At 36.5% G+C, this 25079-nt stretch overlaps 1 protein-coding gene across 1 annotated transcript; it reads right to left on the bottom strand.

The window, feature by feature from the left end:
- Positions 1-1216: 1216 nt before the first annotated feature.
- LOC148802557 (pathogen-related protein-like) lies at positions 1217-2724 on the bottom strand. Its single transcript, XM_088898704.1, has 4 exons — positions 2447-2724; positions 2175-2307; positions 1757-2055; positions 1217-1582 (listed from the first exon to the last, which is right to left on the bottom strand). The coding sequence occupies exons 1-4, from the start codon at positions 2603-2605 to the stop codon at positions 1427-1429; spliced, it is 747 nt and encodes a 248-aa protein (XP_088754830.1). The 5' UTR covers positions 2606-2724; the 3' UTR covers positions 1217-1426.
- Positions 2725-25079: the final 22355 nt, after the last annotated feature.

Genomic DNA, 25079 nt, shown 5'->3' with positions numbered 1-25079 from the left:
CGACGCACATGCGCCACTTTCCGTTGGCCTTCTTCACCAGCACAGGGTTGGCAACCCAGCTCGAGTAATGGACTTTCTTAATGAAGTCTGTTGCGAGGAGCTTCCCGACCCCTTCATCGACTTCCCTCCATCGTTCCGGGGCAAGGTTGCGTTTTCTTTGTCTTAGTGGTCTAACTAGAGGGTCGACATTAAGCTTGTGAGTTATTATTTTAGGGTCAATTCTGGGCTTTTAGATTTTTAAACTCTTCATTCACCGACACCTAGGAACAAATCTTCGCCACTACTTTCTGCACCACCTCTTCTAGGCTTTTAGATTGATTATAGAAGATAGGGCTGTTCACGGGTCGGGTTGAGTGAGTTTATTGGCGTTTTTCCAACCAACCCGACCTGGTCGGTTTATCTAGAAATGAAACCGAAACCGACCCAGTACTAAGTAAAACCGACCTGGTCGGTTTGAATCGGGTTGGGTCGGTTTTGGTCGGTTTTGTGAATGATTCTCTCGGTGTGAACGGTAAAAGATTCAAGTCTAAGAAGGCAAATGTTGGACGCCTGAAAATTAAAAATGATTGGATGGATTAAAAATGATATTTTATATATCAGAAATTTTATATATAATTTGTATATTTTTGAAATAAAGCTGAAATATATATATATATTAATAATATCTGAAATATATTATATATATAATATATATCTAAGTCAGTTTGGGTTGGTTCGGTTTCGGTTTTCACACTTGAAAACGGAAATCGAACCAACCGGTGCTGAAGAAAAACCAACCAACTCGGGTTGGTCGGTTTGGTCTGTTTGGGTCTTATTATGAACAGCTCTAATAGAAGATTCTGTTGTTTCTTTCATTCCAAATGGACTAAAGAACAACATGCAGAATGGTATTCCAAACAAGATTACCTTTCTTGCTAAAACCCTCCAATCTCCAACCCAATAGCAGCTCCTTCACAAACTTAGGCATAGACCAGTAAACCACCAAACTCTTGAAAAAATGTCCCCAAATTGAAGAGGAAACCGAACTGTGGATACACAAATGCTTTTAACCGGTGTTGTTGATGTTCATATATGTAAAGAACTTAGTGAGAAAGACTTGAATCAAGTGAAAAGTAGTAATTCAAATTACATTTTTGCTTGATGCTTAGAAAAGGACAAAATTCAAAAGTGTGGGCGTTTTAGTTAAGGAAAAGTCCATAATGCTCCCCCCTAATTATTTGACAATGTAAGCAAATAAGTTTCATTTATTACAACATTACTTCTCATTATTCCAACTTTCACTTCAACATAAATGATGAAAAGAACAAACGATGCAGAAATGCCATTTATTCCACCTACACATTACATGCAGTTTCTCACATAGAGTCATGGCATTTTATTAATTAAGATATATAAGAGAACATATATGCATGCTTCAAAACGGCAGTTAAGCTTGAGTAACTTTGTTGAAGAATGGGCAACCCCCAGATGCTTTGGTTGAGGCCTCTGATCCATCTGTAGAAGGCCCTTTGATAAGACTTGCCAGCAATTCGTTTCCATCATAAAAGAATTCTACCCTCTTAACGCGCATCAATTCATCCATCTGAAGAATAAGATCGATGGAACCCCACACAACAAAATGAGTAAGCAATTCCATTCCTAATTAATCTCATAAAGAAATTACATACTAGCTACTAATAAGATGAAAATGGTGCAGAAAACTAAGAAGGAATTGAATAAGGTAGGTGAATAGAGAGAGAGAGAGAAAGAGACGTACATGAAAGATGCCAATTCCATGGAACTCCACCAATTCCCCAGTGGGAGCATGGCCTTTGAAAGGACCCTCCATGAAAGACCAGTGCCTGAACTTGTAGGCAATCACCGGAGGACCTGAATATACTTGAAGAATTTCCACAGCGAACCCACGAGAGAATGTGGTGAGGAAAGCCTGAGACGCCGATTGACTTGTTTCAAGGGATGGATCATAAACACGTAAGTTCGGTGGCAAGGGTGTTTGTAGGAATAAATTGTAACTTCCAATTCTCCCAACCTCTTCAAGTGGCACTGGTTTACCTCCTACATTTCACCCACCGGTTGTTTCAATGAGAAGTTTAGTTTGCAGATAGAAATATATAGTTAACTAATTATATGAAGGGAGAAAGAAGAGATATCAGTATGCAGTACTTAGATTGTACCATTTATGCTGATTGTAAAGTTTGTAGTGTTTATAGTTTTATAATCAGCCGGATCGACCTTATGCACGATCTCCATTTCCCATGTCTTCACAAGATTTTGGACTCTTTCCTCCAGTGACCCTTTTGGCCATTCCTACAAAATGATCAGAAGAATATAATATTAAATACTGATCAGAGTAGTAGTAGTCAAAGCTAGCTATTTCATTGCTAATAGAACCTTAGAGCTGTGAGTGATATGTTAGAGAGAGAGAGAGAGAAGAGAGAATTGAAACCTGAGTTCGGCCTTCTTCGAAGAGCTTGTTCACAGCATCGTAGTTGGGAGGAGCACCAAGCCTCCATTTGGTATTCTTCTCTCCTTCTCCATACATATGTGATCTGTACTTGTCACCCTCAACCACGGGTTGATCAGTAGCAGCATTAGAGGAAGCCATCGATCTTTTGCTTGCAAAAAGGTATAGCTTGTTGTCTGTTACGTTGGGTGTATTCTGTATTATGTGAGGGTGGAGAGACCGAGAGTCTATGATGAGGTGACCGATATATGTAGATATCGAAGAGGAAAGATTATATATATAGACAAATCCATGCAAGCATGTAGAGATTAGAGACCATTCAAATGGGTTTGGTTTTCATTACTCCATGCTTACACGACTTTCCCAATTAGGAGACCAGATCCGAACGAACCCATCCACATCTGTACCACGTGTACTTTTGCTTTGCACCAACCATAAGACAGCTCCCGGCCGCCTCCCGCCGGCGGTTAGACCCTCTAACTAATTAGGAAAGAGTCCAATAAGTATAACAATGACACTAGTAATTAAATTACTTGATCATGAAAGAACAATTCGCTCAATTGATTTCTTATCCAAAACTCTCTCACCTACACATACCAATTTTTAACTCTTGGAACTGAATAAACAAAACCCGTTGATTGAGGACTGGATTTCACAGTCTGACCTGCATGCCCTGAAATTACTCTGTTACAACAACGTGCACAAAGACCTATACGGCCAGCCCAAGTTTTTTTTTTTTATTATTATTATTCGGAGCTAATTAGCCCCATCATAATTTTGTAATCACTATGAAGATGAGAATGTTGTGTAGTCATTTTGTTTAATTGTTCGAGTAAAGATAAAACCGAAGTTTAAAAGGGTACGGTGGATTTTCCAAATAACGGTACATCGATCGATCGTTGAATAATGCTAAAGAATACAATCAAAATGCCGACAAGAATAGACAACCAGCAAATAATAACTAATTAAGGAAAAGAATATGTGACATGGAATTAAGGAAGAGATTTAACTGACTTGACTTTTCCATTAAGGTGGCGACATTGACCAACGTGACAATATGTAACGTGGAAATGTAGACGCAACTATCAAAAATTCAAAATCAATCAAGAACAAGACAATAGACCAAGGAGCTAGGAGAACTACAATGAATCTAATCAACCTTTTATTACCAATTAGTCATGTTTTGGTGAAATGTAATCAGAACAAATGCAATATACACACTCCAGATTTGATAAGCTTCTTGAGCATTAATCTTGTTAAGTAAGGTTTTAAATATTGATACGCCCGATATGCCGGTAGGTCGATTTAGAGCTCCTCCACCTCCTGAATCAGTCAGAACTCTGATACACTCTCTATAGGGGTGTACGGGGTGTTCTCAGTATTATATTTATCGGCCGTCACAGACTGATATATGTGGATACTTTGAACCTTATTCTTAAGTTGCAGAGATTGTATGGGACCCATATTATTAATTTGCATGGTTAATAAGTATAGAATTGGGAATATAAGTGGGTCGGATTTGGACAGGTTTGAGTTTAAGCCTATTATAGTTGAATTAGAATCGAATCTTATCCATATCCATGTGATTTTTATTGGGCTTGGATCAGATTCAAGTATTGTGTATCAGTAATAAATTAAACAAAAAAGTCATCAAAATACAATATTATATTATATTATTTTATGTATATTAATGTTGGATTCAACTATGATGTCCGAAAAACTTATAATCAATCAGTCAATATCATAAAAGTGACCAATTCCTTATTTTATGTAAATTTATTTTTCAAACTTATTTTAATTTAAAAATTGTAAGCATTCAAAGTCTTGACTGGAAATCCATTTCCTTCAAGGATCAGGGATGGAGAGAAATTTTTATCTCCGACAGGGATAAGAGTCAAGGACTGAGATTTATTTCAAAGTCGGTGTGAGGGACAAGAAATATAATCCCCAACCCCACTCGAAACCGGCCCTGTTGCTACTCCTATCTGGTATCATGTCTTTCCTGGTAGATTTTTCATTAATAAGTGAATTAAGGGCCCGTTCGCTTTTCGGTAAGTTACTTATCTAGGTAAGTTTTTCCTAGGAAACACTTATCCGGATAAGTGTATTTACCCATGTTCTTTTATTTCCCAAGTAAAAATGGAAATGACCATTTTAACCATAAAAATTCATTATTAAAAGGGGCATTTTTGTCCCATTTAAGTGTTGGAAACTTCCCCCCCCCCAAGTGAAAATGTCATTTACTCACCTAGGAGATAGTATCACGAAAATTAACTTTTCCTAGTCCCCACATTAATCTGAAAAATGAACATGAAATTTTTGGTCAATTAAAACTAAAATCCCATCGATCAGATTTCCCCCCTCTCAAATCCAGAAAAAAAAACGCTCCCAAAAAATAACTACCATAACACTTGAATTTATAAGATTTTAAAGAAAATTCAATATTTAAATCAACTTTATTAATAAACCCATGTTAATTTAATGTAAACAAATGCACAGTCATAGTAATATGTATTAAATTTAGATCGAGTGGATTTTTTAAATAACTACCGTTTAATTGGGTTGTTAAAATCAAACTCTGAGTCGGAAATTAGATACTTTGGAAGTCTTATATGGAAGTAAGGAACATAAAGTTTACAAAGTCTACAAATCAAAAGAAACAGACCTTGGCGTGATGCCTTGGAATTCCATCAAATTTGGCGTCCAAATTTGATGACCAAAATGTCTTCTTTCTCTAGGGTTATTTTTTCCATTTTTTTCATTTCGTGGTTCAGGGGGTTGGGATGGTCATGTGTTTTGAGTGGGGCTCACCTTTTAATCAAATTCCCTGATTAAGAATGCTAGCTCAACACTTAATTATGTATGTGTTTGTTTTTGTTTACGTTTATTGAATAAATATTTATACTTTATTTGCTGATAAAACCGAGAAAGATAATAGTTACAATCGTTTATGACAATTGGTGTGCACCAAAACTGAAGTCCACTTTTATCATTTTCGGTGCATACAAAAGAGCAAGAGAGAAACGGCTGAAGTGACATAAGGCAGCATTTATTGAATAAATGTCCATACAACAAAACACCCTATATATTTCAATGATTGAAAGAGCCATGGACAATGCCTAATGCCATGTGTTTTAGCTTAATGTTGGCCTTTACATGTTAGAGGTCCAAAATGATCCATTTAATTCTTTAGATCAAAAGTGGATGTTTGGCAAAGTTTGAGAGTAAAAATCATGATAGTGATTTTTTTTCTGGTTAATCAGCAATAACTTCCCCCTTTCCCCTTTACCCCCTTTTTTTCACCAAGTGCTGATTGCAGGATTTGATTCCGCATCAACACTGGGACAACCCAACTAACACACCAACGAGTCAGCACTCGATTGGTATCATGATACTGATTTAAGTTTTATGTTTTGCATAAATCTATATAGCATATATAACATATAAATAAGGGTCTATACCATTTTAACCTCTTTTCAAACAAAAAACTTTCAACTTATGCACATTGTGCCTGTACACTTATATTTATAGTAAAGAAAGATCGGAGCATTGGCTTTTACTTAAATAAAAATGATTAATTAGTTAAGGGTAAATTCCAAAGAGCCCCCCATACTATGGGGTCTGTGACAAAGACCCCTATACTTTGTTTTGTGATAAGACCCCTGTACTATAACCGTGAGACAAAAAAACCCTTTCAGCTATCTTTTGAAATCTACCATTACAATATTTTTTAATCCCCATATTACCCTTGTAGAAAAGCACTACTCATCTTCTTGAAAGGGAGATTAGGGATTACCGCCACTGCTGTTCTCTACCTCTGCAAATGGGGTTCCCGTGATGAACAAAACCAAACGGTTTTTCGTCGTGATTAAAGGGGTGACTATTGATGAGAATGAATTGGATGTGTTGTATTGGAGGAAGCTTGAGGGCGGACAGAAAAAGAGAAGTTTCCATAAGGTCAGACAACAGCTCGACAATGGAGAAGAAGCATTGGACGCCCGTAAACAAGAGCGACCCAGGATAACTGAACCAATTCAAGAAATTCCTCTGCTTCATGAGAGCTCTTCAGCTTCCTCTTCGGAAATTGGGCAAGGAGCACAAGATCCACATTGAGAAGAGGCTAGCTCACCCGTATATGATTGGATTCCTCTACACGAAGTGGACAGACCACCGACGCCAACTCCACCACCAACTCCTCCACTACTAGCAGCCTCAACTGCTGACCTCCAGTATCAACACCCTCGCCTAGACCAATTCCAGTATCAATGCCCCCACCTTCATTACCACCACCGCCGCCATCACCACATCCACTATCAGCGCGCTCACCCATGTCATCAACATCACCACCACCACCACCACCACCTCCTCCTCGTCCTCCACAAATTTCATTTAATGTTGATATATAAAAAATAATTATTGTTAATTGAATATGAATAATTTTTTTTAATAAATTTAGTTTTATTAATAATCTGTAGTAATTTTAATAATTTTTATTTTTTTTATTATTTTTAAATGAAATTTTAAATAAATAAAAAAAATTATAAAAGCTAACATTTTTATTAATTCCACTAATAATTAACAATTAAATAGGAATGATAATGGGGTAGGTTCAAGGCAGAGCACCCCATCCCTTTCCCTGCCCCATAGTCAAGATACTCAACCCATTCTCGCCTTGTCCCCAGTGTCACGCGGGTTCAAGGCAAGGTAACCACTCCTCAACATCGGGCGAGTTTAAGGGCAAGGCACCACATTCCTCATCAAGGATGGAGAAACCTCGAATTTCCTTACCCCATCCCCAGTATTGGGCGGGTTCAAGTACAGGTGTAAATTGGGTCGTGCTGGGCCGGCACGACACAATGCGCATGTGGCCCGCACAAAGTGCGAGTTGTGCCGTTCTGGCCCACAAGGCGTCCCGGGCCGTGCCTCCCTCATCTAGGATAATTTGGGGGATTGGTTCGGCATGGCCCACAGCTCGAGCCCGCACGGGCCCGTGTCGTGGGTCGGGCTAGTCCATGGGCTAGGCCTTAGGCCAGGCCATGCCGTACAGCAAGCCAAGCTCAAGACAAGGTACCCACTCCCCATCTAAGGTTTTCAAAATTGGATCGGATAGAAAACCGTTATGGGGTCGAACGATCTAAATGTTCGGTCCGAATGGAAGACCCGCCCTGACAAAAAAAATAGAAAAACAAAAAAGGCCAAAAACTATTGTCCGGTTTGACAGTTCGATTGCCTAGGTCAGCGGTTCACTAACCAAATAAACAGTTTTTGGACAAAAAACAGTTTTGAGGAGAAACGGTGTTTGGTTCCCAATTTTTCCATTCTAACCATCTAGTTTGATCCAGTTTTGAAAACGCTGTCCCTGTCAACCCAATATTCAATTTGATGATAGAAATGATCAAAATGATATATTGAGTATCAACCACATGGTAAATTCCTAAAAGTACACTAAATTGTCTTTAATATTAAAAACTGAAAATTTTGGAAAATTTATTGTACTTGTGTAACTTTGAAAATTTATTCAAATTTATTTAAATTTTTATTAAGTAATTTATTTTCTTTTTAAATGGTTTACTTACAGAATTGTACTAATTTATCTTATAATTTCTAATATAAACTAACCAACAATTTCCTTTTACCAATACTATACTAATTTATCTTAATATTGTGTAATTATTTGTTCAAATTATAGTTTTCCATTTCCCTTAGTCATTTATCTTCAATAATTTGCAATGAAAATTGCATAATTTTCAATGGTTTTCCAAAATCTATCAAATGTAATAAATTTTCCTAAAATTTCCAAGTAACCCACATTATTCATAGTTCTGACTTCTGACATCGTCCCTGATGGAGTATGAACTGGATGCTCCCTTCTGGAGGATGACCTGGAGCTTCGCTACGTGATGAGTTGGTTGTTCTGCAAAACAGTGAGCTCAGAGAACCTAAGGTGGCTAACCCAGCGAGGTCACTCCGATGCTTAAGCTAGTATTCTTGTGGTAGACTGCGAGCTGGAAATAAGCTAGGGTGCTAGTGAGCAAATGATATCATGCGTACCTGGGCCCCGGAGGGGTTGCTGCCTTTATATACAGAGTTGTCGTGAACCTCATGGAACAGTGCCGGGATCTTCGGCCTAGATGGATGAGGTTTGTTCCCGTTTTATCCAGAAGGTGTCATGCCAGTTTACAATCCTCATCATTACCGCCCGATCCAGACGGGGAGAGGATAAGGCCTTCCGTCGTGCGACATGATCCCGTGGGGTTCGGAGTCGCCTAGGGCCGATTATGTGTCACTTCGGCTACTAGGTCACGAACTGGTTAGGACGTCGAGGTGACCTGATTCCAAGGTGGCTACATACCGGGGTAGCTTTGCGCCGAGGTGACTGATCACCGAGCTCCCAACCTGCTGACGAGTCTCTCCTCGCTGAGTTGTTGCTTTGCTAGCAGATTGTATCCACATGTCCCCCCCCCCTTGATAGGTCGGGTCTAGACCTGTTCATGGGCCGGGCCGGGCTCGGGCCGGGCTTTGACTCTTTATTAACAGAAAACTGTTAGGCCCGAGCCCGAGCCCAGCCCGACCAACGGGCCTACAATTTGGGCCCGAGCCCGGCTCTAATGAAAAGCCCGAAGCCCGAGCCCGAGCCCGAAGCCCGATCTAATAAAAGAAATTCAAAATTTTCTGACATTTTCTATTTTAATTTAAATGTTTTTTCCCCTATTTAAATGAACAATGAATCTACAAGTGAATCAATGACCTCAAATCAAAAAATTTATTCAAATAGACATCACATAGGGTTTTTACTTAAGTTTAACTATAGGTCAGGCCGGATTTACTTAAGTTTAACTATAAGTCGGGCCGGGCTATTTTAGCAAAGCCTGAGCCCGGCTCGAATTTTATGCGGGCCGGGCTTTTTGGCCCGAGGTTAAGCCCGCGGGCCAAAAATCCTGTTCAAGCCCGTCCGGGAGTCGGGCCGGCCTGTCGGGCCACCCGGCCCATGAATAGGTCTAGTCGAGTCAAATCACCCTTCATCAATTGCCCTCCACTCCTCATGCTAGGGGTCTCGACCTAGTGCGGGAAGCTCATGACAAGCCCAGGTGGATTTGGCACGATGACCAAGTGACAGGGGGGTGGTTCCCCTGGTTGGTTATATGGAACTGCCCGGCTCATTCAGGAAATGACCTAGATCGTGAACGTCACACTGTTTATAAACTCCGCGGACGTCAAAGAACGTGCTCAACTGATTTTGTCCTCGGAAAGTGTGCAATCGATTTCCACGGGAGTCGTCGGATCATGCAGATCACAACCGTTGATCGTCGGATGCAGTGGATTATAAATAGAGGCTGAAGGGCTCATCTTCCTCGCCATAAATCGTGTGACTAAGCTTTCTTGAGATCATGTCGAAGTCCTTCAGCTCGCCATTCTCTCCCATTGTGTCCGAGGTCGTTTCTGTTTTCTTTAGTGAGTTCGTCTTCTTGTACTAGTTGTCCATTTTTCTTTTTTTTTTTCTTTTTTCTGTCCAATATGCTTAGCCTAGATAGGCTCCTTAGCGATTCTAGTGAGCCTGGGGTTACCGAGATGCGGTCCTGATAAATTCTGCCAAATTAAATCACAAGAGAAATGTATCACATTATAAAGCAAAATGGGCTCTGCAAAGAAAAGCTTATACTGTGAGATTGGCAGTAATCCAAGTTATAGATAATATAATATCAATTACAGATTGCAGTAAAAGGAAGTGACGAGTCACTGGCACATCAAGATAAAAGAGAACAATAAAGAAACAGAACAAACAGAAAGAGTAACATCTAATATGACGATCGCTTACATGGTTGGAAAATCAGAAGGAATAGCCGCAAGGGCAGCTTCTTTCTCAGAAGCCATGGATGGAAGGGCGGACAAGTGAGACCCTAAAATGCCAAGTCTGATAAGTGGGCGCGTTTTATCTTCTCTGCAGCCACGCCCTGACATGTTTTCATTTTTTCTTCCCCGTGTGAGATGCTATTTCCAATCCCCCACTTGTGCACGGACACGTCACATCGAGGAACGAGATCCATGGTGTCTAAGGCAACCGTGTTAAGTACGGTTATCAAGCCGTAAAGCTAGCAATGTTCTCAGGCTAATCTCGGAATCTCGATATTGACCAACCCGTATTTTGTATATACTATATAGACCAGCGGACCTGCGGGGGCCCGTGACGTTTTAAATAATTAAATCTTTATTTTAATAAATTTATTATAAAAATATTTTACTAAGTTAATAATTTAGTAATTTGAATTAATTATATCAATATTTTTCAATGAAAATAATAAATTATTGTTAATTACTTAATAAAATAATTATTTTTTCCATATTATTTGTTTGTGTTCTATTTTATTTATTTTACTTTCTCAATGATTAAATGTTTCAATTTTTTGTAAATATCACTTAAATATTTAAAATACTTAAATATCATTAAATATATAAAATTAGGCTATAGTCATAATTAAAATAATCTATAGTTAACTTTTTTAGTCATAATTAAATTGATCTAAGCCCAAACTTAATGTTTAGTGCATTTTTTAATTATTAATAAGTTTTGTTAATATTTATTGGTTTTAAGTGGAAGTTTAGTGCATTTTTTAAATAATAATTTTTAAATAATATTTTCATTTTTGTTATTTTATGCTTAATTGTTTAATCTCAACCTATTTATATTATTTGATTTATTAATATTTTATTTTATTATGTTGTATTGCTATTCCCGTTCTCTCTCTCTCTCTAATAGTGTATAGCTTATTAAACTAAACAAAATAGACAATGATTACTTTTTTCAATGGGCCACTTTTGTCATGTAATTAGTTCTCTATTAGTAATTAGTTGATTTAAGAAACCATGTCAGGATATATTTGTAAACTAGCAAGGTAGTGTGATGCAGAAATATTTATGTTTATTAACAATTAATCTAAATTAATATATAAATTACCTTAACCACATATAAGTAGGGGTGTAAACAAATTGAGCTTTTTATGAGCTATTCAATCTTGACTCATGAAAAGCTCAATTCGACTTGATTTAAATCGAGATTCAAGCCAAGTTCGAGTCCATTAAAGCTCGGCTCATGAGGCTCACGAACCTAGTTAATTGAGTTTAATATATATTTATATATATATAATATTTTTATTTTTCATATGTATGATAATAAATAATCTTTATATGTTTAATTTTTATTTTTTATTGGAAGTTGGCTCATAGTCAAGTTCGAGTTGAGCAGAGCTTGAACTTGCAAGTTTTTGAGTCGAGCCAAAATCGACCTTAAGTCTCTAACTTGAATATAACATTGCTTTGGTGAGATTAGCTCAAAATCAAATAGCCATGTATTCGGCTCAAGTGAGCTCGAATCCACCACTACATATAAGTACAATTAATCTAAGTGTTTTTTTCTCTTCAATATAAATTACATTAGCATAACTAATTAAGCTACATTAATTAAAGTAACCTAGTGGAGACCCCATGCAATTGCATGGGCTTTCTTAACCAAAATCCAAGTTGAAGGACCCTTGTGACATTTTCAATTGGGCTAAACCAAAGTGATTACAACCCAAGCGTTATTTTTGGGTTATGAATTGTTAGATAAGCTTGTATTAGTTTTTCTATTAATGTTTAATCATTTTTATTATAATTAAATAAATTGTTGGTAATTTTTATTATTCAAAATTGAATTTAAATGGGTTTAAATATTTATTAATTATTGTTAGATAAATTTGTTTCAATTTTTACTACTTTTTATTATATTTTGTTCTTTTTCATGGATTTAAGTATATGTACAATCCCCATCCTCGCCCCCAGTTTCAAAATAAATCCCCATCCCCATATGTGATCCCTGTCGAGTAGAAAAATGAACCTCCATCCCCAATGGAGATAGATTCCCCATTAAGGACCCGAATTCATTGTTCAAATTATAGTTAATTACAAATAAATTAAAATAACAATATTTTTAAAATAATAAAATTTATTAAGTTCAAATAAAAATTAGTAAAAAATATTACTAATTTATTGGTTTAAAAATGTTAATTTAAAGTTCTTTTAAAATTAATAGAAATTAAAAAAAATTTTGAATATCAGATAAATTTATTAATACAATTATAAAAATAGAACTAATAATGAAAATAATATTTAGTAAATTTCAATACAAGTTAAAATTAACAAAGAGTTCTGAAGTTAACTTGACACTTGTTTTGGAGTTTATCCCTGCAAAGAAAATATTGCAGTTCACCCTTGAAAAGAAAATATTGCAGTTCACCCTTGAAAAGAAAACATTGTGTTTAGAATTCCTTCCTAGAGAGAGATCACACTTCACACCCTGTTTCCTAGAGTTCGCCCCTTGTTATGGATTGCTGATCATTGAACCCAAGTACGATTTCTCTCTTGTGTTTATTTCTCCTCTACCACTGTGAATACTACTGTTCTTTTTCTTCTCTTTTAAGCACTTGGGGCTTTGCTTTTAGATAAAGAGCTTAACAACTCCTTAATCCAGGCATGGCAATGAAGACAAGCACCATGCTCCTAAAATCAATAAAAACCTTGCAGTTATACTCCAAACTCATTCAGGAAGCTAAGCTACATGTGCAAAAGCAACAAATTTGAAGGAGTTTTTTACCATTGTTCAGGGAACTGAACTACTTAAGACACTCAAGAATAGGCATCCCAATCTTAATAGTATATAAGCGTTGTGTCAGTGCACTTGTATTTTAGCCTTCTTCTCAATGATATTTCTATTTTCCAAACTTATATGTTTTCCATGTGTTTCCAGCCATTTAAAACATGGTTTATTGTGCCTTTGTGAGAGCATTATTTCCCGATGACGTTGCTAGAGTATACTAGGCCTCCAGGGTGCGATGGTTGGTGTCGAGCTCTTCTCAAAAATGGAAGTACTTTTATAAAAATACTTTTATGGAAATACTTTTATAAAAATACTTTTACGAAAATACTTTAATAAAAGGCACTTTTAAGGAAAAATCACTTTTACAAAAGCACTTTTATAAAATTCAACTAGGAAGAGTTTTATAAATGGTATTCTAAAATTCAACTAGGGATAATTTTGGAAGAAAAAAATTGAATAGGTACTTATACAATAAACACTTAAAAAAAGCTGGAAATTTGGGCTTAAAAAAAAATAAGCCCTTACTTTTTAAAATAAACACTTATTTTGGGCTTATTTCCAAAACACCAATAAATACTTAATAGTGTGATCCCAACCTAAATACGTACCCAATTTGGGTTTATCTGATGGGTCAAGAGAAGTTGTGGATGATTCAATAACTTTTGGTTTGTTAAAGCATTTATTTGATTTCAGATCTGTGGCATGTGTGTATTTGGGCTATAGCCCATCTCATCATGGGAACAAGTGCTACAACATTCCCTCAGGCCGCACTTTTGTTTCATGTCATGCCATTTTTTACGAAACCACCGTTCCTTTTATCACATGTGATACATCAACTTCTGCAAGCCACCCATTTGCTGCAATCAGGCCTCCACCTCTTCTTCCACTACAATTTGATATACCTAGGCCCAATGGGCCACAACCACCCTCTCACTCCCAACCTGCACTGTTATCTGAACCAATGCATGAAAAATGCCTAATCCGAACATTCTTACTTCTGTTGATGTTCAGCCCACCCTAGACTCCTAATCCAAGACCAATACATTGCACCCACAATACCGGCTCAGGTACAACCCAACCCATTTATACCACAACCTCTTAACTTGCATCCAATGGTTACCTAGGCTAAAGCAAGTATATTTAAGCTTAAGCAGCTCTATGGGATTTCCAAATACCCTCTCCCTGATCTCCTTTCAAAACTCACCTCTGTGAAACAAGCGCACTCCCATCCCAAGTGGCAAGTTGCTATGGGGGATGAATATCTTGCCTTAATGAAGAATAATACATGGAAGTTAGTTCCACATAAGCCCAACATTAATACTGTGGGTTATAAATGGGTATTTTGACACGAGGAACCCAAATGGATCTATTGCCCATTAAAAGGCCTGACTCGTGGCCTGAGGCTTCACCTAGCCATTCAGGATTTTCTATTCGCTTTTCCTACTCACTCTCTACCCGCAGTGAATTGGAGTCACACATCTCTCAATTCATAATAGAGATGTGTGGCACCAATTCACGGTGGGTAGAGAGTGGGTAGGAAAAGTGAGTAGGAAATCTGGGCTCTCACCTAGCAAGAGGGGATTGACTATATTGAGACCTTTACATGGTCACAATTTGACTTCTCACATGGCTGGCCTATTAAGCAATTGGGTGTCCAAAATATATTTTTGCATGGGTATCTCTCTGAAACAATATTTATGAAGCAACCACTGGGCTTTATTGACACTTCCAAGCTTAATCATGTTTGCCTTCTTCAAAAATCACTTTTTAGGCTCAAACAGACCACTAGGGCTTCGTATGCAAAATCGTGTTCCTTCTTACTATCTCAAGGTTTCATATGCTCTAAGTCTGATTACTACTTATTCATTCATCATGATTCAGTTGCTTGTACATTTGTTCATGTCTATGTGGACGGCATTGTCCTTACTGGGTCTAGCCGACAACGTCTTGATGAGCTCGTTAGTTGCATGGCATCTTTATTTGCGTCAAATACATGGGCTCACTACATTTTTTCTTGGAGTTTAAATCAGCTCCCCACGAGATTGCTCCTGACAACATTCCACAGCACATCCCCGCCGTGTATTAAAAACATTTCCCGGTGATAATCTCAAAAATGATGATGTCGTCATCAGGAGATGTTTTCAATACACGGCAAGGATGTACTGTGGGATATTATGGGGGGCTGATTGGGTCTCTTTTTCTTGGGAATTGAAGTCATACAACTGAAATCTGGTATCTTTCTCCATCAACAACAAACTGATCTCTTATAAAAGCTTCATCTTGAGGATATCAAACCAGCACCGACTCCAATGAGTTCTTCTTGTCATTTGTCCAAATTAACATTATGGTGATCCTCTCTTTGATCCCTTGGAATATAGACAAACAATTGGTGCACTTGAATTTATGGGTGCTCTCAGCACTGTCCATTAGAAGGCTGTCAAATGGATACTATGATACCTAAAACATACCATTCAGCAAGGCATTTGTCTCACCCCTGCATCTTTTGTTTCTCTTCATGCATTCAATGATGTAGACTAGGCTGATTGCCCAGATGATAGAAAATCTCAAGGGGGCTACTGTATTTATCTTGGTCCCAACCTTCTCTCCTAGTCGTCCAAAAAGCTATCCGCAGTCTCCTGGTCTAACATTGAGCCTGAATATCTATCGGAGTGTTGTTGTTGCAATCTTGCTTCTTTGGTTACGCTCCTTGCTTAGTGAGCTAGGTTTCCCTTGCCTCAACTACTAGTTTTGTGGTGTGACAATCTTGGCACCACCTATCTTGGTGACAATCTCGAGGAGGCTACGCCACAAGCTGAACGTTCTCTATCTCCCCAATGTTCACTTTACATGTGCTTTATTACTAAGAACGAAGCTACGATGGCACAACCTCTAGAAACGAAAGGAGAAGACTGACTACCCCTCCATTTCCCCAGCCTCTCGGGGTCTCATCACTCTGCTTTTTTTTCTCTCGCCCCCTGCTCCCTAGTTCTCGCCTCTCTCGAAGAAATATCCTTCCTCCCCTTGGGAATTATTCTTCCCGATTTCTACTAAAATGCTAAGGCTATTTTCGAAGCAGTACAAACGTAAATATGTATAGCGTACATACATACAAAATAATACAAAATACATACTTTCCAAACTCAGCCTAAAGGGAAAAGAGAATTCAAAAGTCCTCGTCACACGATCCATGGTCAGTGAAAGGGGGATGGGATGGCTGGGATTTGTCTCAAGGTTTTAGGATGGTTTACATTGAGGGCTCTATGCTGATTTCCAAGTCTAAGGGGAGGCAAGTGGCATTTTGGTGATTTTGGGGGTTCAAGAATGTTGAGGAGCTAGATGGCCCATGGTTCAAGGGGGAATATTCTGGCAATTGGGGGAAGTGGAAGGTATTAATGGCAATTTGGAAAATGGGGGTATCTTGGTAATTAGAAAAGTAAAGGGTGTTTAGTAATTTGGTTCATAAGGGGTATTTTGGAAATTCAATATCGAGAGTATTTTGGTAATTTTATTGAGAATTTTGAGAATTTAGAATGGGGGTATTTTGATAATTTGGCATGAGGAGGATTTTTGCAATTTAGGACAAGGGTATTTTGATAATTTAGTATAAGGGGTATTTTAGAAGTTTGCGATGAAGGGGTATTTTAGTAATTTGGACGAAGAGGATATTGGGAATTTGCGATGAAAAGGCATTTTGGCAATTTGGCGTGAGGTAATTTGTTAATTTGGCATAAGGGGATTTTACGAATTTGGGATGGACTGTATTTTGGTAATTTGGCATGAGGGGGTAGTTCGGTAATCTGGATGAGGAGGATTTTGAGAAAAGAGGGGTATTTTGGTAATTTGGATGAAGAGGATTTTGGGAATTTGAGATGGAGGGGTATTTTGGTAAATTTGCAAAAAGAGGATTTTGGGAATTTGGGATGAGGGGTAAATTGGGGTCCAGGTGGCGCGCTGAGAAAAATGGGGGTGATGACACCACTATTTCATCTTATCCTCCTTTTGTGCGAACAGCTTCATTGTTGGTGTAGCCACTGCATGCCAGTTCTCTTTGTTTACATTCCTCTGCCCTGCTACTATTTCAATCCTTCAAATAGATTGAGTTATTTAGAAATGACGACACAATTAAATTTGACTGATGATGATGTAGTTAGATTGCTCCATTCCCTATCATGCACAAAGCACAGGATTCTTAACAAGGAGCCAAACACCGAAATATCTCCAACATTGATTGCTTTAAATTTAATCCCATGTTTACTAACAAGATGAGGTGAATTTAATTCCAACAAGGATAAAGACTTTTAGACTCCAATGCATCAACCTCAAAAAATATGGCAATCATCTATAGTAGAGGTTATGGTCAAGGACAAGGATCTTATCAAAGACCAATTTGTTGACATTGTTCTCCCATTGGCTCTGGACTAAAATTCCGATTTCTAACAGCAGTTTTCTATGTTTTACTGAAAGTGACTAAAACTGCTGCTAAAACTTTTAGTGACACTTGCTTTAGTGGCACTTTGTCAATTATCGATAAAGGTTTTAGTGGCAGTTTTAACTATCACTAAAAGTCATTTTTCTTGTAGTGAAGACATGATTCGTCGAATAAAGTTCTAAGGGGGGCCATGGAGGGGAAGCATCGACTGATCTCTGATACCTTTGGATGATTTTCAATTTGTCCCTAGAATGTAGTTTTTGATCCAAGAGGAAACAACCTCCATGCCACACACATTGATAGCCTACTCATTCTAGACAAACGTTCCCCTTGCATGATTTAAGTGACAACTGCATTCCAGGTACATGGGAAGCAAATTTTAGCCCCACAACCATACCAAGAAGAAGACCAACCTAGTAGCACCAATGCCATGCCAACATTAGGATGAATCAAGAAGTCATCACAAGGAAGCAATCTCCATTGAAGGCTTTCTAGCACTAGTATTAGTGCAACTATTATCCAATGAAGGGGATGCCAAGAAGACCCAAAGCCATCTCCAACAACACGCACATCAACTATCAAGCCAATTGGAGGGAGAGAGTGCCGATCACTCTAATTAGGGAGCATAGCCCAATATGGCCTAAATCCAATCCTTGTAGTGGCCCTGCGAGGAAAGACCTTTGGGGGAAAAATCATTGGAACAAGTGCCCCAACAATTAAAAACTCATTTTAAGTTAAACCTAACCCGAATGTCCCCTTCAACCATGCCAAATCATTACATTTCATACCTTGAAGCGGCCAGGAAAGGACTTAATCTAAAACATAGTCATAGGATTCCTTACCCTAGGATGAAGACCGTAGATTCAAAGAACAGATCCAAGTAGAAAGTAGAAGTTGATCTTTGAGGATGAAGATCGAATTGAGTGGAGGAGACTACAAACAACAGATCTCTTAGTTTGTCATTGAGTGTCTCTTGGGTGGGTTGCACATGTATTTTGTATTTGGAAAATGCTATTGGCATTATTATAATTATAAGTATGATTTTTCACCACTTTTATTGTATACTTTTGTCACTCCCATGAAAAGCTTAAATTACTGTTTGAGGGGAGGTAGGTATTTGAATGGCACTAAGAATCTGTAAATGTTAAGCAGTTTTCTTGGCATGAACTTGTATGTTTGTACTTGTCATTTCAATTGTAATACAAAGTGCCTTTTGACTAATTTGTGTGTTATCATTGTTATCGTTGTTTTTTATTACTTTGTTTTATAAGCTTTCTCAATACAATCAAGTGCGGGCTTCATCGATTAGCCCCATGACAAGATGGTCACTCAGTATCTCTCCCAAAAAAGGAGGTTTGGCCAATAGTCTAGTAGTAGACCTAGCATGCACCCTGCTAAGCTTTGTCTAAAATTTTGTCATTTTCCGTTTAAATTCTTAACATTAAAGGTTATAGATTCCATTAATTTCTTAATATTAAAGGGTATAAACGTCAATCTTCCATAATGTGGGATTAAGGTGTTATTATTGGACAAATTTGATGAAAAATAGTTTTTGCTCTTTATTATTCTTTAAATTTCAACGAAAATCATTAAAACTATAACGTAAGGAAAAAATGGGACAGGATGGATAATAGAGGTGGAGAAGCATAAGTCTAATGTTAATTTGTTTTTAGAATTGGTATAGTTTTTTTCCTTCTTCTTCTACATGTTTTTTGAAATTTCTTCCATCGAGATTATTTTTGGGTTCTCTTTCAAGATTATTCTCGTTTTTTTTCTTGAGACTCCAAAATTTACACCAGTGAAGGGGCAATCACCTTAAATTTTATTAATTAACCATTACCAAAAGGTAGAAAGATAGACAAAGGGGAGGATGCAGCCCGCCTTGCCCCAAAATCGAAATATAAAACACACAATCTCACCATCTCAATCCAGTCCAAAAAGCAATAAAAAGAAAAACAATACATCATAAACAAACTAAAGCAAAAAGACCACCTTTGCACGGAATGGAATCTACTCGTGCGAGTAGATCCCACATGCGAGCACCTATTTCCAATAATTAATTATTAATTAATAACAATAATTACTAATTAATTACTAACTAATAACAATAATTATTAATTAATTAATTACAATAACTAATAGTGTAATAACATGCATCTATTTTCAGTAATTACACTAATTAATAGTGTAATTATATAATTACTGATTATTACAGTAATTTAATAAATATATAATTAGTGATTATAATTAATAATTAACCCATTTTGCAGTAATTAATTATTAATTAATAACATTAATTACTGTTTAATACTAATTAATAACAATAATTATTAATTAATTACAGTAATTAATAGTGTAATAACATGCACCCATTTCCAGTAATTAATTACTAATTAATTATTAATTAACATAAATAATTACTAATTAATAACAATAATTAATATTTAATAGTGTAATTATATAATTACTGTAATAATAATTACTGATTAATACAGTAATTTAATAAATATATAATTAGTGATTATAATTAATAATTACTGTTATTATAAATATTGTTTATAACTAGATATTTACTTTAAATTAAAATTATAAATATTGTTATTAAAAAATACTGTTAATAAATTTAGTAACCCAATTTTAATAATTACTTATTATTACAGTAATTTAATAAATATATAATTAGTGATTATAATTAATAATTACTGTTATTATAAATATTCTTAATAAATAGATATTTACTTAATTTTTACTTTAAAACAAAATTATAAATTCTATTATTAATAAATATTGTTAATAAATATAGTATTTATTGTTATATTCAAAATAATTAAAAATGTTATTAAAAGTATTATTATTGATTATTTAAGAAAATAAAATAATTACTGACTATTACTAATAAATACTGTTAATTTAATCTAACTTTGGTAATTATTAATTAATGAATATTGTTAATAAATCCTATTCATAAGTTTAATAATTACTATTATAATAAAAATAACTAAATAATATTATTAAAACTATCATTAATGATTATTTAATTAAATAGTATAATTACTTACCATTATTGATAAATGTTGTTAATAACATTCTAACATCCAATGGTTCGACCATTCGGTTTGAAAAGATGGCCCATTCTTACAACAAAAATTACAAGCAAAAAATTATGGAACCATTTTGGCCACTGGTTTTTGGGTCGACGGTTTGATCATCCGGTTCGAACAGACAATCCGTTCTAACAACAAAAGTTATAGGCAAAAAATTGAGTTTGTGAGGTCCATTAAGTAGTATCATATGTGTTATGTCATTTGAGTATGTGACTCATACGACCCAAAAACGGAACCGTTCTAGCCATTAGTTTTTGGATCGGCGGTTCGGTCGTTCGGTTCAAAAGAACAACCTGTCTTAACAACAAAAAACTATAAGAAAAAATTTACAGAACCATTTTAGCCACCGGTTTTCAGGTCAACGGTTCGACCGCCTAGTTCAAATGGACAGTCTATTGCCTTAGCAGAAGCCCTCCATTTTGTTGAAAGAATTTTTCTCTACGTATGTTTTGCTTTCTATTCTCAATTCCCCAAAGGCAACACTTGACGGAGTAGGAGCTGATGAAACAGCAGCATAACCCGAGCTACAGCCATTGTTAAGTTTCTACACATTTTCCCCTCCCTCTTTCGTTTGTATATATTTATAAGCTTTAGCTTCCTCCCTCTCACACAGAGACAAAAAAAAAAAAAAAAGAAAGAAGAGTTTGCGTGACTTTGTTCTCCACCATTTAGGAAGTATTCACTGCATTTTCAGCGAAAGTCAATTCCTAATGACATAGATTAATACAATTTGTCGTCTGTGTTTACGCGATGAAAGCCTGGAAGTGCATCTCTTTCGGGAAAAGGATGTCAATGGGTCGGACCCAGGTTTAGAACAACCGAATGGAATCGAAATTTTCTAACACGTAACCTGACCCACTGGGCACCGGCATCCTAAATGTTTTAGAAACTGTCTAACACTAAACCAGACTCACTGGCACCAGCGTTCTAAAATTTTTGGGTAATTGCATTTTTTAAAACTCACCATAATTTTTTAAAACGTCCAAAAACCCCATATCTGTAAATTTTTGTTTTTCAAAACTTATCATCCATTAAATCACTATTAGTGTAACTGTGTATATCGACAGAAGTTGTCCATGTCAGAATAAATGAAATTTTAATGATCAAACTGCCCCTGAATGGCTAGTCAACCTTATTAAACATATTTTTATGAATAAAATGCCCTTAAGTGCTCTACTGCCTTTTATATAAGATTTCTATTCGTTTACAGACGTTTTACTCTCATTGTGATGTTTGAAGGTATTCTATGGAAGGTAAAAATTTGGATTATAGTCAAAAAATAATAAGATTATTTATGGAATATTAACAAATGAAACAAATAGAACAAAGGGTAAAATGGTAATTTATTAACACCCATTAATCTGTTTAATGTTTAACATCAAACTACTGACATGATGGGGTTACTAGACGTTTTGAAAAATTATGGTGAGTCGTTTGTTTGAAGGTTTTCCTAAAAATAAACATTAAGGTATGGGATAAAAAAAAGTTATTTATCCTCTTGGATCCACTATCACTATGCTTTTTTATCATTGTCATCACATTTGAAGAGTTTAGAAAAAGAAAAAAAAAATTAGAGCAATGTGTAAAGTTGAATAAAATTATAAATCGCTTTTTATACTAGATTGGTTACTTGATTCCGACAAAAATATCTGTAACTTGTTTTTATATATTGTTTTGCTGATATGACAGTTGTTTTTTTTTTATATTAGATGGTTTTCTTGTTTAAACAAAAATATCTTTAAGCTGTTTTTATAATGGGGTTTTACCGTTCAGTCCACCTTCAGAAATCCTATCTCCACCTTACATTAGGGGTAGGTGCCAGCTCAGAATTGATGCCAATTCATGAGTGGGTATAGGTGTTATAGGTGGAGGTATTTATAATTTTGAATTGTTGTAAGTCTCCGGTTTAATTTGAATTATGTGGTGGAGTGCAGTCTATTTATCCCTTTTATTATATATTATTTTACTAGTACAATAGTTGCTTTTATTTTCAAAAACAAAACCAATCATGTTGTCCAACAACCACTAAGATAATGAAAGACATTAATTGTGGTCGTTTTAATTCAAACTCTGCCACATTAGTGCTATGGGTAAATCTATGATATTGGAAAGTAAGGCTGCAAAATGGGTTGGGCTGGCCCGAACCCAACCCTAATGGGTCAAGTTGATGCTCATGTTAGGATTAGGATTGAAATTTATGAATCCAACTTTACTTCGGGTTGGGTTAGGGTTAACCCCTCGGGCAACCCGACCCAACCCGAACCTGATTCTATAGTATATATCATATATAATATCATACATTGATTTGTTATATGCATGATAATTGTATAGCCCCCACCACATACTATCATTTATTTCTTTTAAGATAATCATTTCACTTAATCCTAATTAGAAATAATAAAATCTTAATAACATATTTTATGTTTTTGAATATTTTATTCTTTATCTTATCTCTTTTGTTTTACCACCCATAGCTTGCTTGCCCATAAAAGATCTATTATAAGTCATAACTCAAAAAACTATAGTCATTTCAAACACTTTTTTTTCTAAATTTTTTATTTAAAGAACCAATAAAAATATCAACAAATAAATACTAATAAAACATAGGATTCATATATATAGTGAAAGTTGAATTAAAATATGAGATTAATTAAGAAGTTTTATAATATTATAAAAGATGAGAAGAAGATTGGAGCCCATCCAAACCCGAAATTGACTTTGGGTTAGGTTGGATTGGGTTGAGGTTAAAAGAATTTAGTTGAGGTTAGGATTAGGATTGGATAGGTCAGATTAAAGGTTGGATTGAATTAGGGTTAGGATTGGGCTAGGGTTGGCCTCAACCCGACTTTGCAGCCCTATTGTAAAGACATGGCTGAAGCACACCTCCTAAAATTGTCATGAATACCACCTGATTGGTCACATCTTTTATGACACCAGTTGATTAACTGCCTTTCCAGTGTCATAATTGATCCTGGTATGATTGGTTCTGTGTCTTTATTTTTCAATTGGATCAGAATTGGACTGTTGGTTCATATAATCAGTGGGGACCTGATCTAGTACTATATAATGTCAATACTTGCTTCGCAATCTCGCATCCCAAGATTCCCAACTAGGAGAGATCTACTATATCCTCTCTCTCTCCTCTTATACGTACAAATACTCAAGTATGTAACACCAATTTTAGTGTTGAAATCTTTAGAATTATTTGGATTATATTGAAATTTTTATAAACCTAACTAATATATATTATTTAGTTTTATATTCAACTCCACAAACTCAAACTAGCTAACTTTATATATATTTACTAATGTTTTGATTGAATCAAATAATTGAACATGTAAATAAATCAAATTTGAATATCTACTTTTTTGATCCTGTGAATATTAGAATTCTCATTTATTGGATTCTAATTGGATTGGATTTAGATATTATCTTGTTCAAATTTGATCTAACACGTTTGCAGACCTGATGGTTAGAAGGACTAAGATGCAAGAACTGGATAATACTGGCTTCTCGACACAAAGAAATGCGTACAACCTTCTCTAGGATATGTTGAAACTTGGAAGGACCTCTGCTCAAGAACATTAAGATGGTCGCAATCACCCTTTGGTGTTTGATCTCAGGCAGCTCCACTCCTCTGTTAACGAGAGGCAAGTCGAGCTGGACGCTCCAGAGAATGAAATGAAACGTGGGGGATCTTGTAGAAAGGCGGCGTTTCGTTTGGTAAAATGTCATCGGCGTCGCAAGGGCTTGCGGCTTGGTGGAAACTGTAGTCGCCGGAGGAAGAAGCCAGAGGTGGAGCCAGAGGGTGAAGATAGTCGAAGGACAGGGTCGGAGAAGGTTTCTGTTGAGCTTGCGTTGATCCCTGTGTCAGAGAAGTTGGGACCCATAGACTGGATGCCCATTGGTGGTGAGGCCAATTCAAAATCGAATTTGACATCTTCGAGCAGGGTTTTGTCTTTTGAGAGTCTTTTAGGCGAGACTTCGGGGGCTAGGCCAAAAGAGGCTATCTCATGCATTAGAGCTGGGCCGGGGAGTGGGCCTCCATTTAAAAGGTGGAAGATGGGACAGGTGTAGTTCCTATAGCTACGATTTGGGAGAGACTGAAGCCTGTGATTGACGCTAGGAAATTAACCAAGACTCCCGATCACTCTTGTTAGAAAACTGAGAAGTTTATTTCTGCCAAAATTGGCTTGTAAGAAAGCAGGTTTGAAGCTAATGTGTAAGAGAACAATTGAGAGGCGTTTGAATTATGTGGCTGAGACGCTGAGAGGGTTTGACTCAGAGAGTTCCCGAGATGAGGCTCACTGTGTTAGCAGGTCTGAGGTGGAGGTTTTGGAGCAAAAGTCGAGCAGCAGTCTAAGCTGCCAAAGACGACCGGGGAACACCCCCGGCCATTCCACTCCCCCCAGTTCTGAGCCTAGTTTAGAGGAAGGTACTCCGACCGCGGGT

Source organism: Nelumbo nucifera, chromosome 2, assembly GCF_055504915.1.
Source record: "Nelumbo nucifera cultivar China Antique chromosome 2, China Antique-T2T, whole genome shotgun sequence".
Classification (NCBI taxonomy): Eukaryota; Viridiplantae; Streptophyta; class Magnoliopsida; order Proteales; family Nelumbonaceae; genus Nelumbo; species Nelumbo nucifera.
Note: the sequence above shows the minus strand (reverse complement) of the source record. Positions and strands in the feature narration are given on the sequence as shown.